General features: G+C 45.5%; 1 protein-coding gene across 13 annotated transcripts; it reads left to right on the forward strand.

Annotated features, from left to right (window-relative positions):
• Positions 1-3951: 3951 nt before the first annotated feature.
• hmg20a (high mobility group 20A) lies at positions 3952-11794 on the forward strand. 13 transcript variants are annotated; one of them, XM_034535883.1, is made up of 10 exons: positions 3952-4266; positions 5440-6028; positions 6239-6328; positions 6494-6703; positions 7841-7973; positions 8520-8557; positions 9629-9704; positions 9931-10146; positions 10908-11040; positions 11298-11794. In XM_034535883.1, the coding sequence occupies exons 3-10, from the start codon at positions 6263-6265 to the stop codon at positions 11299-11301; spliced, it is 876 nt and encodes a 291-aa protein (XP_034391774.1). In that variant the 5' UTR covers positions 3952-4266; positions 5440-6028; positions 6239-6262; the 3' UTR covers positions 11302-11794. The 13 variants fall into 13 exon arrangements, with proteins under 13 accessions (XP_034391774.1, XP_034391772.1, XP_034391777.1 ...); XM_034535881.1 differs by having other exon boundaries at positions 5440-5526; positions 5906-6328; XM_034535886.1 differs by having other exon boundaries at positions 5440-5526.
• Positions 11795-15200: the final 3406 nt, after the last annotated feature.

The following is a 15200-nucleotide window of genomic DNA, read 5'->3' on the forward strand; positions in this document are numbered from 1 at the left end:
CATCACACCTCTTCTGATTCTTCAGGTTTAGCCACCAAAGACTAATTAGACTCGTCGCCTAGCAACAAGACGACGCAACGATCCTTTGAGCTCATGGTTCTCTGTGGCGTTGGAGAGAGAGAGAGAGAGAGAGAGAGAGCTGCCACATTCACCATCACGCGCTCAACCGTAACCGGTGAGGACTCGATGAGGTCGTTTAACCGGCAGATTGTATTCTCATTAATATCCCCAAACGAATGATCTGCTCTGCGGAGGACGGCTTCGGTGCGACGTCGTGTGATGTTTGCGCCACCCGCTGTGGACGCGGCGTGACCGACACGTGCATGCAAAATACGTCTGTGATCAGAGAATATTTTGTGCATTGCTCGCTGGAGGGGGGAGGAGAGGAGTCTTTTCGCAAAAGCTAAACATCGGCATTCGTCATCACTAAACAATGAGCATCTGGATGTGGCGTCTGCTTATTGTTTAGAGACTCGTGTTGCGAGCCGCCGCTCAGGCTCCGGTGGTTGAGCACAGCTCCACGCGGAGGCCGTTTAAAAGTGATTCACGCGAGGCCGGTCGGTGGGATGTAAACGTTGTGTGAATCACTGCTTTGTCATTCTTTTTGCTGAACGACAGCTTTTCTTTTAACTCTTCTACATTTCACAGGGAAACATTGTTTCTTGACAGCTTGAGCTTTATGTAACATAATACAATATAATTTAAAAAAAAACATGATTTGATACACTAGTACAGAGCAGGATACACAATATCTATACTAGGCTCCTTATTGATGAGCTGCAACATTAAAGTGGTTTAATTCATGATAAAAACAGACACGTATGTGAAGAGAGCTCTACAGCATAATTAGTATGTATCACTTTTGATATTAGTTCATGTGTTGCTGTTAATAAGGCTGTGCTTTGAACATTTTGAATACAGAACCTTTACTTGTAATGGAGCATTTTTTTTGACCGATGTGTTAAGTTAAGAAAGGGATCACTGCATCAGGAAAATAAATGCATTATATCAGCATTTAAAAACACAATAATTAATATAATCAATTTGAAATACTGCAAGGATTTCATTAAAAAAGATGATAACAGACCAACAAATAGGAGTACAGTGCAGCCACTGTGAACGAAGAAGTGATATGTTGCCTTAAATTCTAATTGAATGTGTCACACACACACACACACACACACACACACACGCAATCATACAAAAGAAACAATATTGCAGTATGTTATTGTCACGGGGTGTAATTAGTGATGTGCTGTCAATGGAAACATCTAATGTGTTGATGATACATCAAAAAGCTGCTGAAATTTAACCTCAGCTCGCAATAATGCCTCCAGATAATGGCTGAACGTGATCATCATTATTATTATTATTGTTATTATCATCATTCCAGGTTCACCAACTGGGGGTTCTGTTGTGTGTTTCGGTGACACTGATGACACACATGTTGCTCATTTGGAATCAGATCTTTAAAAACGTTATTTTTTTGACTGCGCTGAGCTCTCGCTTCATGCAAGCGGCGCCTCGCACTCAAGATCCACTGATTCACATAACTTCACCATCTACTTCCTCGCCCCTCATGGCGTGCCAGGTGACATCCCCCCCCCCCCCCCCCCACCCCCCACCCCTCCTTTCCTGGAAGGCCTGATGCGTGCAGTGTGGGTGTCACTTTCCACGACTGGCAAAGGACATATGGCCAATCCACAGAGGGCCAGTGGCCTGAAGACCTCTCCCACCCCCCCACGCACTAAACTTCTCAGGCTGGGACCGGATGATTGGACGTGACGTGACAGGTGGATAACAGTACAGGGGGGGGGGGGGGGGGGGGAGCAGCTGGATGCTGTGCGCCGCAGGCCTGCTGGGATCTGAAGAGCCTCCCGATCCGGAGCTTGGTTGAACCGTGCTTGCGACACGGTTCCACAATGCGGTGCCCCCACACACACCCCCACACACCCCCACCCCGATGCTGGACGGTCACCAATGAAGAAGAAAAAGCCAGACGTGCCGCTGCTGGGGAGTTGAACAGTTGGCCCCGCAATATGTCTGCGTTTCCAAGTCATCCAATTAGCGACAAACACGATTCCACAGGCAACGCTGCTGCCCCTTATTAATGCATGACTGTTGGGGAGCTATAATACGAGATATCTGCTGGTTGCGATTACCATATTATCGGCAGATGTTTTTTTTCTTTTTTTTCTTATCGTAGCTAATTTGTGTCTCTGTTTTTTTGTAATTGTCGGTAGATCCTCAGGGGGGGCGTGGGGGTGGGGAAGGGGGGGGGGGGCGGATACAGCCTTATACAACCTTTTGGAAAACGTTTTTTTTTACCAAATAAAATTTGCAAATGTCAGGTTGTTGTGTGTGGGGCCCCTGTGGACATCAGTGTTAATTTCACTGTAGAAAAAGCCAGTTTTTTCTAACTGACAGCCGCCTATGAATGTAATACAGCAACAAGACATTTGACTAAGGGCTGTTAGTGTTAAACACTATTACATTCAGCAACTACAGGTGCAATACATAACCAATACATAACCAATATTATGTTATTTGAAAGGCTTTTTTGGCCGTGTAGGACGTTGGGACCTCAAGGAGAAGAAGGCCAAACAAGTTGTGGTGGAATGTGGATGTTTTTTCTCCTTCTTTTTTTTTCCCATTAACTCCTTAATCCTCACTGAGCAGTGGAGCCGAAACAATGCCCAAAAATACCAAATATGTCACGTATTTTTTTAAGGCAAATTATTATTAAAAAAATTATCCGTGGGATTTTTAATATGTAACGTGGGATGGAATGGTGAAGCCGTAAAAAAAAAAAAAAAAAAAAAAAATGTTTAAAAAGTCAGGAATTTGTCCAACTGTAAACAACTGACGGGGGACAGATATATACGAAATGCATATTAAATGGCTTCACATGGAGCATATTCAGACCTGGTTTGTTGACACTGAGAGCTTTGCTATTTCTTTTGAAGAATCCCTGGGAAAACATTTCCAACGCCCCCAGGAATTGAATTTGATCATCTGAAAGATATGAGGAGGGGGGGGGGGGGGGGGATCTGAGGGCCATTCCGAGCTGAACGTCTTGGTTTTTGTTTGAGACTTTATTTTCTGAACTTCTGGATTTGCCGAACCTGTGTGCGTAATGAGCCTGAGAATTGGGTCGGATTAACTCTGGGTAATTGCGACGAGATTGCAATCAAAGTTTCAATTATAGACTGCAGCTTTTCAGTTGGGTTGTCCCCGTCTGGGTGTTGGTTAATTTGTGATCTGTTCATTTGGAATTAGAGTATTAGTCTTCTCCCTCTCTCACTCTCAATTCCTATCTCTCTCCATTTCAAATAGGCTGGGAGCTTTGATATTAACCGTGTGTATTCTGCCCACAAATGAACCACAACGTGTTACTGGACCCACAGAGATGAGGCTATACGCTGAAGGGGGCACTGTATTTCTTTCTCAAATGGAAAAAAACAATTAATCACTGTAAAGTGGATGCTCAGTGCAATATGAGAACGCATGATCGCTTTCAGAAGTTGATTGTACCGCAAGGGTGGAAGCACTGTAAGGATTGCCTATGATTAGTTGCGTGGCTTCCGGCACAGAGAGAGGAGGGAACCCTGCAATAAGAGGTAATAGCAATATTTCAAGTTGCAACTACAAAATAGGCCTGAATGAATGCCCTACAAACTACAAAAAAAACTAAAAGGTTGAAGGCCTGCCAGTTCTGCTCCTTGGATTCATATTGCACGAGTGCGTCCAAATCAGATAAAAGAGTTCATCCTCATACGAGCACCGATGCGTAGCCTGCTTTCATACGTCTGACAAAATAAAAGTTTGACATTTCCCGAAGGAGCATCAACTCTGGAAATGAATTTAAGAGGTGCAATGTGCAGACCCAGCGACAGGGGGCGGCAACACCCAAAAAGACACATTGGCGTTTGCACACGAAGAAAAAAAAAAGAAAAGGGGTGCGCGACGGGAGGCCACAGAGATAGATTGTGTAGAGCAGTCGGCTGTAATTACCAGTTCATAAACATAATTAATTACATTCATTTGGACTTTCTGTGTGTTCCCATTCGGGTTTTGAAAGCGCGTCATGTCGTTGAAATAGCTTTAAATCTTTTTTTATGGGCGGAAATGTAAGTTAAACGTCCCCTTCGCTCCGCGTGTGCTCGTCTATGCGGTTCGCTTCTATGCGGTCGCCGCTGTGGCTATTGTTTTGATTAGGAAAATCATTCGTAAAAAAGGCACGGCGAAGGATTACGAGACCCCGAGGTTAGTTTTCACTCGACTGTTTCACCGAATGCACGTTTTAAAAGTTGAACTTCGTGATCGCGCATTGACGACGTGACGTCACCCGAAGCGGAACGTCGGCTAGCCTGCTAGCTGGGTGCTAGAACGCTATCAAGCTAGCTAGCTAGCTAGCTCGGCACATCGTTTTCCAATATGCTCCTCGCGCAACCATCGTTTCTAATAACGATAACTTAAATGCGCCATTTTAATTTATTTATTGTAACCGTTGACGTTAGTAGTCGGGAACGGCACAACATCCAGCGGTAGCAGTAGTCCGTGGAGCTGGAGACAGAGCAGCTGTTACAGTTGACGTTAGCTCGTGTAAGTTGACGCCAGCTGGTCGGTCCAGTGGGGGGTGGTGGGTTTCATCAACGTCTCGCTGTGTTTTTAAAGTCCATTTAATGTCACGTGCAAGTTGGTACTTTACATTTTGTTTTGCGTCCACTCACTGGCATGTGTAACGATCACACGGGAGCGGTATGCAGCGTTAGTACATGTCGCAACCAACAAAGAAAGATGAACGCTAACGTCAATTATTGTGGTGTTTAATGCTAATTAATGTCTGTTTTCCTCGGTTGTTAACTAAATAAAGGAAATACCCGTTTTTAAAGTCTTTGTTGGACACTTGGGTCCCTTTGTAGCGAGGTTGGACTATCCTGGGATTCCTATTTTGGATTAAGATGATTTTAAATGCTCTAATATACAGTAAAGTTAGTCACACAGTTTTCCAAATTAAAGACACAAAGCAGTTTTTAAGTTGTTGTTTTAGGTTCAATAGATAACGTCACCGTGAACACGTGAAACTGGTTTAAAATTGTGTGTCAGTCGAGGGAAGAATCGATGCAATTTATCATTGAATCATGTATTGTGTACTTTCACCCGGCAGATGGCGCTGTGGCATAGTTTGTATTTGTTAGGGGTTGGAAAGCAAAAACACCGGTAATACTATAATGTGTGTGTTCTTTGTGAGTTTTTGAAGTTTTTAGTTTGACTTTAAACTTTTTTTTGTCACAGTATAGGTGACGCTCTTGTTTGACAGCATCTGTGACGAAGGCCTTTAGAGGCCTCTGGAGAAACTCACCTAAGGCATCACAGAAGTGTTTAAAGGAAAACACCTGCTTTGCTGCAAAGCAAACTTATTCTCTTCCCCCAAAGGGCTTTTTTTTTTTTCCCAGGGAGCAGAAACCGCATCCAGGATGCAGAGACTCACTTCCCACGTTGTGATTCAGAAGAGGTCGTAAGGTTAAGACAAAAGGATGTTGTTCCTATTTTTTTAACTCAACCAGGGCTGTATTCTTAAGTCGACATGCTTTATTCATTTTTTTTAAAGATTCCAATCAAAAATATTGTCATTTCAAGCTCAGATTTCATCAGTGAGTAAACAGATTTTTTCAGATTTTTTGACTATAAATTTTATTTAAAGCTTAGCTCGACAAAATAAAAAACATATTTATTTTTCTTCCAGACAGTATGTGCCATTCTCTTGTCTCTAATTAAGAGGCAGTTCCACAACACTACTTTCTCCTGTTGAAAATAAGCTAAATTAGAGTCTGTGGTTTTTTTGTTGTTGTTGCTTTCACTTGCTCAATAATGATTGATGGCATCAAAACGTTTCTATTAGAGGAAACGGGGCCGGCCAAGAGGAGGTTTGGAGCCAAGACTCAGGGGGAGTTTGCAGAACAAGGTTGAAACCGTTGCAGAGGGAACAGTCTGCGCTCTATTTCCTGGCCGGGCAGCATCCCTGGTGACAACCCCTCGGTCCAACCCTGGCTCAGAACATGCTTAACCCATCTTCACCGGGTGGAAATATGTGTCCTCGTTTTTAATTGATCCCACTCCCCTAGATAGCAAAGCCTTTAACTAACCACTAACCTTTCCAGATCACATATTAATACCAGTTAGGTACTGGTTTGAGATTTTCCTATTCCAACACCTCCGTCTTGTTTTCCTGCTGATCTCCCCCGTTGTCATAGAAGTCATGGATGAGCAGACAGGCTCTCCAGGAACCAATGCCGACAACAACAGCCAGAGAAATGGAGATGAGGTAAGAGCTGGACCCACAGACATCAGATGACATATTTTTCCAATTCAAACTCCAATAATGTCGTGCCAGTGTATATCATGGGGGGAGGGGGGGGGGGGGGGGGGATTTTCTACCTGAACCTTCAAAAACACATCTGCTTTTTTTGTTTTTTGTTGATCCTCGCAGAAGCCCCGACGTGGCAGCTGGACCAAAGGGAGGAAGAGGAAGAAGCCGATGAAGGACTGCAACGCACCCAAGGCCCCCCTGACGGGCTACGTCCGCTTCATGAACGACAGACGGGAGCAGCTCCGGGCGGAGCGGCCAGACGTGCCCTTTCCAGAGATCACCAGGATGCTGGGCAACGAGTGGAGCAAGCTGCCCCCCGAGGAGAAGCAGGTGGGTGACCGACGGGATTACACACCACGCAAACGGCCGGGGGGGGGGGGGGGTCCTGGTTGTTTGTATGCTGCTCTGTTTAAGATTGCCTGCAAAAAGTGACACAAAAACCACGAGCATAAATGAAAATTAGAGATTAAAGATAGAATAAAAGATTAGAGAGTTATTTACAACAACACAGTTCCTTTCTTATTATTTTAGTCTGCAACATGGCTGCACTTAAGTCCCTCCGCACATTCGACACACTCAAAAGCAGCGGAGATTTGCATCTCGTTTTTTTTCCCCCGTGTGCTTAAAAAACGCGTTGGAACAAAAGTCCACGGTGTCGGTGACAAAAGCGCCGACTTGCACATGACCGTGTTCTGGTAGATCGACAACCTGTTGCAGATTGTCTCGCCATAGTTGAACGTCGTCAGATTCTTGGGTCCTAGATACCAAAAAGAGATGCGAGATACAAAGGATAGAGTTGCTCTATAAGGCCATTATTACATGCTCGGGTGGATTTTCCATAATAATTTGTTATTCCACTACAAGGACCGATACCGCTGTGACTCAACAGTGTCCAACATCAATAAGTTCATCCGAAATGTGCCATATTCATATTATGACGTTAAGTTCTGTCTTTTAGAAACCACGCCTGCATCAATGCTTCACAAGTCATTGAACAAAACCACAAAACACCCCGAGCCTCGCTGTTAATATTCAAAGTTCGATCTTGCATTTTTTTAATAATTGTTTTGTCTTTTCTTTCCAAGAGAAGATCTGAGAAATCTGGACATGTTTTGTTTTTAAACTCGGTGCCCGTAGAGCTCTGCTGCTGATGTTTATCAGGCTCGTTGCACCGCGAGTTCAAAGCTGAGTCAGATATCCCGGGATCAGGTCTTTGCATGAAGATGGTCCGTCTCCTCTAATTCCCAAACTAATGATATTACAAGATCCCATTACAAGCCTCGAGCGTATGCAGGTTATGTAAATTGGAAATTACAGATTTTATTTTTGTCTTTCGACAGGGACTTTATCCTGATTATAAATAATTACTCCCACCCTGCTGTGCCATCTCGCCCACAATCCTCCTTCGCCCTCGTTCTCACCTTTCTCTTTCTCTCTCTCTCTTTCTCCTCTCTCTCTCTCTCCTAGCGGTACTTGGACGAGGCGGAGCGAGACAAGGAGCGCTACATGCGCGAGCTGGAGAAGTACCAGAAGACGGAGGCCTACAAGCATTTCACCCGGAAGGTCCAGGAGAAGCAGAAGGGCAAGCGGCACCATGGAGGTGAGACCTGGTCCGCTGTTCACAGGTCGATCCACGCGAACACGAACCGGTGATGAGTGTCGCTCAATGCAACCGGCGGCCCTTTTTTCTACTTCCCACACTAAAACCCTCTGCAGCGTTTAACGCCATCATTTTTCATATTTATCCCCACGATTCGGGGGCTCACCATTTTTTCTTTTTTCCTCAGTCAATGGAAACGTGGTTAAAAAGGAAAGAGGGGAGGTGGGGGGTGGGGGGGGGGGGGACTTTTCCAGCTGGTAATAGTTCAGGTTCTGAGCTCCGGTTCAGCGTGAGGCCGAGCAGCCGTTGCCGTGTTCACACAACACATGGGCTGCATTACCTCGCGCTCCTTTTGTTACCGCGGATACGTCTCAGTCTGGACAGCGGAAATGTTGGCGACGTTAACCGCTCTGCCTTATTTCAGTCGACTCGCAATAAAACAATAAAACAATTTTTTTTATTACTTTCATTCTATCAGTTCTACTGCGCCGGAGGAAACGTGAATCATCTGCTGTGCTCTTTCTTTCTTCTTTCCTTCCTTTCCAGATGTTGGGCACCAGTTAGCCAACGAGGCTCTTCACGAGGTCAGTAACTCTTTTCCTTGCCATTAATCACTTTCCCTGAGAAGTAAACATCACATTTAATGAAGTTATGGGTTCGGACGATGACGATGACGATGCACTCGGTGAAACGTTGCTGTGGATCGATGAAGCGATGGCTCACTGAGCGCCCGTAAACACGAGGACGTGTTCTATGTATCGATAACTCCTCCCGATCCCTCAATAAATAGAAACCGGGACGTCTGGACAAAACATCAGGAGAAAAAGAAGAAAAAAAGATGGCGCCCGGCCAGACGAGGGAGGGAGGGAGGGGGTCACAGACAGACCGCCTCATAACAGACATTCAAATAGATCAACGCAATTTTCAGAACAAACAGTGTCCTCAAAACATCAACTTTAAGAAAAAACAACAGTTTCATTCACTGTGAGATTGTGTCATCACGACTGGAGTCTGTTTATGCTTTTTTTTTATTGCGTCTGCCCCCCGTCCCGTCCCGTCCCGTCCCTCTTTTCTTGTGCTACCCATTAAGTGCTTATTGTTCCATCGCTAAAAGCTGGGTTAATCCGCTTCGGTGCTGTGTTTGTGTTCATAATCCAAACTAAGTGTGTAATTCATTTTTTATTAACTCCTGCATGCGATTTAAGAGGTTTGCCTCGTGGGCCCTATAGCATGCTCTCTAAAGGGGTTCAAGGTGACTTTTATTGCCATCAGCATTCCCCCGTGGGAGTACCAGGAGATTTTAAAGGGAAAGCTCAAATCTTTCAAGAAACGAGGAAGGATGATGCATTCTGGGAGAGTGAGACCTGTCTCCTGCGCCATATCTTGTGCTTCTGTCTTTTTTAAATGTATTATTATTGCAAACCATTCCAGGGCCTCTTTGATTTCTTAGCAGCACAGTTGATGAAATTACTCACCCCCCCTCCTCATTGCTTCATCTGGATCACTGTATTTCCCCCGTGGCCAGGTATGAAATGAATTACCCGCCCACCTCCCCGCCCCGCTAGATAAATGGCCGGCTCCCGCCGTCACTCTGTGCGGCCAAATGTTTCCTGTGTTCAGCTCATCTCCCTCTTTCTGTCTCCGGCTGTCAACAGAAGGATGCGGAAGGGAAGGACCGAACCGTGTTTGACATTCCCATCTTCACGGAGGAGTTTCTCAACCACAGCAAAGGTATTAAAAAACACACACACACACACACACACACACACAGCCGGCTCGTCTGGCCAAGAAATACTTTTGCAGAATAGTGCCGCAAGTCGCGCCTCTCGGAGCAAATAAAACATTTATGATGGCGCCAACCGCTGCACCGACTCCTCCCCGACTCCTCCCACGACTCCTCCTTCTTTGCCATCCATCGGTTAACACTCGTTTCCCCCTCTGCGTGTCCCCTCGACAGCGCGCGAAGCGGAGATGCGGCAGCTGCGTAAGACCAACATGGAGTACGAGGAGCGCAACGCGGCGCTCCAGAAACACGTGGAGAGCATGCGCGGGGCGGTGGAGCGGCTGGAGGGCGACGTGATGCAAGAGAGGGGGCGCAACGGGCTCCTGCACCAGCACCTGGAGACGCTGCGCCAGGCGCTCACCTCCAGCTTCTCCACCGTGCCTCTGCCAGGTGACAACCAACTCTGCTTGTTCTTCTTTTTCTTGTTCTTCTCCTTCTTCTTGTTCTTCTTCTTCTTGTTCTTCTTCTTCTTCTTCTTCTCTTTCTTCTTGTTCTTTTTCTTGTTGTTCTTCTCTTTCTTGTTCTTTTTCTTTTTTTTCTTGTTCTTCTCTTTCTTCTTCTTGTTTTTTTTCTTGTTCTTCTCTTTCTTGTTGTTGTTGTTCTTCTCTTTCTTCTTGTTCTTGTTCTTCTCTTTCTTCTTGTTCTTGTTGTTCTTTTTCTTCTTGTTCTTCTCTTTCTTCTTCTAAACAAAGATAAAATGATTCAACACTGTACAAGATTAATTATTAGGTTTTGCGTTTCCGCAGCATCCTAAATTTGTCCCATATTTTCTGATAAAGAGTTCTAGTCTCATCTTTTGTGTGTGTGTGTGTGTGTGTGTGTGTGTGTGTGGACAATAAAATAACATAGCTTTTGCTTTCATTTCTAAAAGATCAACGCACATTATTATAACCCAGCATTGACTCGGTATCTCGTATCAGAAATTCATCCCGAGACACAAACAGAATCGCTGTCGTGAACTATTAGTTCCACAGTCCGAGTTTTAAGCTCCTGAAATGTGGATGAACATGTTCGTGCACCCCCACTCTGTTTACTGAGCCACAAACAGACCGTTCTTTGAGGGACTGGCCGAGGAAGTCAGGCCGTGGGCTCCTCTTAGTATTAATGTTCATTATCCACTTTTAAGGAATCCTCATTTTGTGCCCCCACAGCCAGCGGAGAGACGCCCACTCTCGACAGCATCGACTCCTACATGAAGAAGCTCCACAGCATCATCGTCGGCTGCCCCCAGGAAAACGAGCATCTCATTAACACTGTGAGGGACGTGGTCAACCGCTTGGACAGGTGAGCGATTCATCTGATGACCTACTCATTTTTTGGGGGGGGGGGGATTTATGGCATTGCCAATTAAATGTAGTGGCTTTTTTTTTTTTTTTTTTTAAAGGAGGCCCTTTCTCTTTTTTTTTTAAGTCTGGCCAACTTGAATCAATTAGTCTAAAAGACGTGCTGTTTCACCTCGAGGTCCATTTATTAGCTGTTTTAATTGTTTCGGCTGTGAATGAATAATGAGCGTGTCTTCTGCTGTCATGCTCTCGCCCCAGATAATTGGACCAAGTCCCACCGATTTGATGGATTGAGAGTCCCGGCGCCGTTCGGTGGGGGCCGCCGCTCCTTGACGGTGAATCTTCCCGTCAGTCTGTCGTCCCGATTTTGATTTTTTTTTTTTTTAAACATCTTTTTATTACTCCTTGCGAAGGTCTCATATATTTATTTATTATTGTTTTACATTTTAAAGAAAAACCTCTGTTCTCACTTAAATATAGCTGTAGTTTTTGTTTTGTAAAATACTCAAATGGTAGGACATGAAAGAGTTTGATGTCGCTCGTTTGCTCCTGTTCTGTCAATTTCTAGCAAAAAATGCTTCCGCAGCGGTGTCTAAAGCGTCATCAAAGATGGGGGGGGGGGGGGGGTTCGATGAAAGAAGAAGAAGAAAATGTGTCGGTGGGTTTTTGTGTTCACCGCGTCCGAGAATACTGTCGAGCAGACTTTTGCTTTTATTTTTTTTTTCAGAATCTGTCGAAGAAAAAAAAAAAAAAAACACGTGCCATTTATTGTTTTGTTATCTTTGTTCCTGTGTGGAAAAAAAAGTGTTTTGTGTGTTTTCAATAAACGTATTTACATTTGCGCCTGTCGGGTTTTTGTTTGGATCAGTTCACGACATGCTGGGAATATACGAAAATCAAAAGTTAGACGCTCCGGGCACCGTTGAGACTAGATTTCAAGAATACTCTCAAAGTTTGTCTACATTACATAACAGCGACGGTCGTGTGATTTAATAAGATCTCTCTTTGATGGCGTGTCTTGAAATGTGCAATATGAACATCAAAGCTAGTTCAAGTATTCGCGGAGCAAAAACGCTTCAACGAGTTTTAAAAAAAAACTAACTTTTACGTCCTGGTTTTGAAGTCCAGCGTCTCAAAAAGAACTCTGAAGGCCAAACTGGCTGCAAAACGTCACTGTTTGGAATTACGCTTTGTCAGCGCCGGAGCCCATTTACTTCCAGTCGATGTGGAGTCAAGAGGATCTGGATCGGTTAAGGAGAGAGAGAGAGAGAGAGAGTTTTGACTATGATATTATGAGCCCTTCCTGTTTCCACCCGCGGATGCCCGTTTCCTTCTTTGCCAGCTGAGACTTCCCGTCCACAATGGCTGCATGTGTCACAGTGCTCCCATCCAACAATGTCCCCAACAGATGTTCTGTTCCCACAGGAGAGCATGTCGGCTTTTATACAGCGAGCTCGTAGCACACATTCGCGGACTGCTAGGATGCTGAATATATATATATATATATATACACGTGCGGGACATTTGAAGGGGATCCGTGTTTGCGCAAAGGTCAAAGGTCGAGCTCTTCGGAGCCAAGTGATGCAGCGTGGACTGGATTTGGGGCAATTTACAGGTTGTTATGAAGGTTTGACATCGAATCGAATGCCAGCTTGTTTTGGTTCCTAATATACTTTTACAACAACGTGCACAGCACCACGGGTCAGTGTACTACGACTACGCCAGCAGCTCTTTGAGGCGGTACGGATGGTTCCTACCACCTCGCCATCCTCCCCGGGTGCTGCTGCTGTAAATGTGCTAGATGTGCTGTGGGACATACACGCACCACCTTATTAGAGTTGTTTACCTTCTAACTTCTGGGATCATCATCTTTCACATGTTAACTGATTGGTGTGTGTGTGTGTGTGTGTGTGTAGTAGACCCCCTAATCTTTTTGTTGTTGTTGCTTTGATGTTGCCCCAAAGCTGCAAAAAAAAACAACATGGAAAAGAGGGAGGGGGGAGGGGGGGTAAATGGTGAAGAGTATCATCTCATACCTTGTTATCCTCGAGTTTAAGTCCTGACTGACCTCTTTCACCCAGCTTCAAGCGGCTAATCTGTCTCCTAAAACGTGACAGAAGTGTCGGAGGCGGTGTGGCTGTATGCCCCCCCCCCCCCCCCCCCCCCCCCACCCCCCCACGCTCCCTTCTTGCCACACCGCCATGACAGACCAGTATTTGCCTCAGCGGGCTTCGTGCCCCGTGGAGTGATGGCGTTTGGCAGAAGGGGGGGGGGGAGCCCCCGGATGCTGGACCAGAGCAGCGGCGGAGGGAGTGACTCAGAGCGGAGGGGATGACTCAGGCGCTCAGCGGGCCTCGCCGTCTAGAATGGTTTCTGTTTGCACAATCACATGCACTTATACGCTCAAAGTGAGCCACCTTCTGTTAGTCGGGCCCGGTCATCGGTGCAGTTGGCAACGTGTGGGGGCTATTTATAGAAATATTTATTACCATCCACAGTAAAGACAAAACAGGAATTTTATAACAAAAAATGTTTGATCAATAAAAGTAATGCATTCAGAGTCACTGCCGCTCGGTACCATTTGGAAACGAGCAGGATCATCTATTATTCAACCCTCTTTTTTCGGATGATTTTTCAAATAATTCATCCTGTATCACCTGAGAGCTCGTCTTCAAACAGACCCAGTGTTCAAATTGTGTGCTTCCTCAGTTTCCACCGACAAGCTTTGGACTCTTGTTAAACGTCTAATAAAGTTCGTCGCCTTAAATAAATCCGCGTGTCCCAGTTTACTTCGGACCGATCTCTGAAGTCCCTCCCGATGAAAGGTTGCCTTCGTCCGGGCCCGTTGGATCATCTTGTTTTTCCCTTCCAGGACATGAAAGGTCAGATATTACTCAGCTGCCTGTCTTGGTCGTCCTCCGTGGTTCTTCTTCTGGACGCTGAAGCGGGTGACGGACACTTTTCCCATCTGCGTCTCCTGGTATAATATCTCTCAAATGCCGCTTCAATGGCAGTTTTCTCCCCAACGTGCCTGGAGGAAAAGGAGTTCTTCTGAAAGTGAAGCGATGTGACAGGAGACAAGACGTCCCTCCAGCTCCAAAAGAGACGATCACGAGTTCCTCTGAAGCGCAAATCGGAGCAAAGCATGCTGGGACGACGTTGGGCAAACTATTCTGTATGTAGAAAAGGTTTGTGAGATTCAAAGTGATGGTTTTTTTGTTATGGGGGGGACACTTCATTTCCCCTGAAGTATTATTTGTCTTTTTATTCCATCGTCAGTGACAGTGTCCTCATGCTCAACTATGTTGCTGACGTGAGTCACTTCAAACGTCCAGTTAACGGTTACTCACAACACTGTCTGTCTGTCTCTCTCTCTGTGTGTGTGTCTGTCTGTCTGTCGCTCTCTCTCTGTCTGTCTCTCTCTGTGTCTGTCTTTCTGTCTCTCTCTCTGTCTGTCTCTCTCTGTGTCTGTCTTTCTGTCTCTCTCTCTGTCTGTCTCTCTGTCTGTCTCTCTCTCTGTCTGTCTGTCTTTCTGTCTCTCTCTCTGTCTGTCTCTCTCTCTGTCTGTCTGTCTTTCTGTCTCTCTCTCTGTCTGTCTCTCTCTCTGTGTCTGTCTTTCTGTCTCTCTCTCTGTCTGTCTCTCTCTCTGTCTGTCTGTCTTTCTGTCTCTCTCTCTGTCTGTCTGTCTTTCTGTCTCTCGGTGTCTGTCTTTCTGTCTCTCTGTCTCTCTGTCTGTCTCTCTCTCTGTCTCTCTCTGTCTGTCTGTCTCTCTGTCTCTCTCTCTGTCTGTCTCTCTCTGTCTCTCTCTCTCTGTCTTTCTGTCTCTCTGTCTCTCTCTCTGTCTGTCTGTCTGTCTCTCTGTCTGTCTCTCTCTCTCTGTCTGTCTGTCTCTCTCTCTCTGTCTGTCTCTCACTTTTCAGATGATATGTTGATGTGTGTTGACTTATGTCCTCTGCATGTGACTCGCGTGCCACGCCTCCCTCTTGGTTCGACTGACCGTGACGCTTTAACCGTTTCTGACGACATTTCAGGCTCAGACTCAGCAAACAACTCCACAGCCGCCGGTGTTTCAAGCTCTGCTTGATATTTTTTTTTTTTGGGGGGGGGGGGGTCCTTTTCCTCAATGTGTTGGAAAATTAAGCAAAGAAATGTGTGAAGTGT

Source organism: Cyclopterus lumpus, chromosome 6 (genome assembly GCF_009769545.1).
Source record: "Cyclopterus lumpus isolate fCycLum1 chromosome 6, fCycLum1.pri, whole genome shotgun sequence".
Lineage (NCBI taxonomy): Eukaryota > Metazoa > Chordata > Actinopteri > Perciformes > Cyclopteridae > Cyclopterus > Cyclopterus lumpus.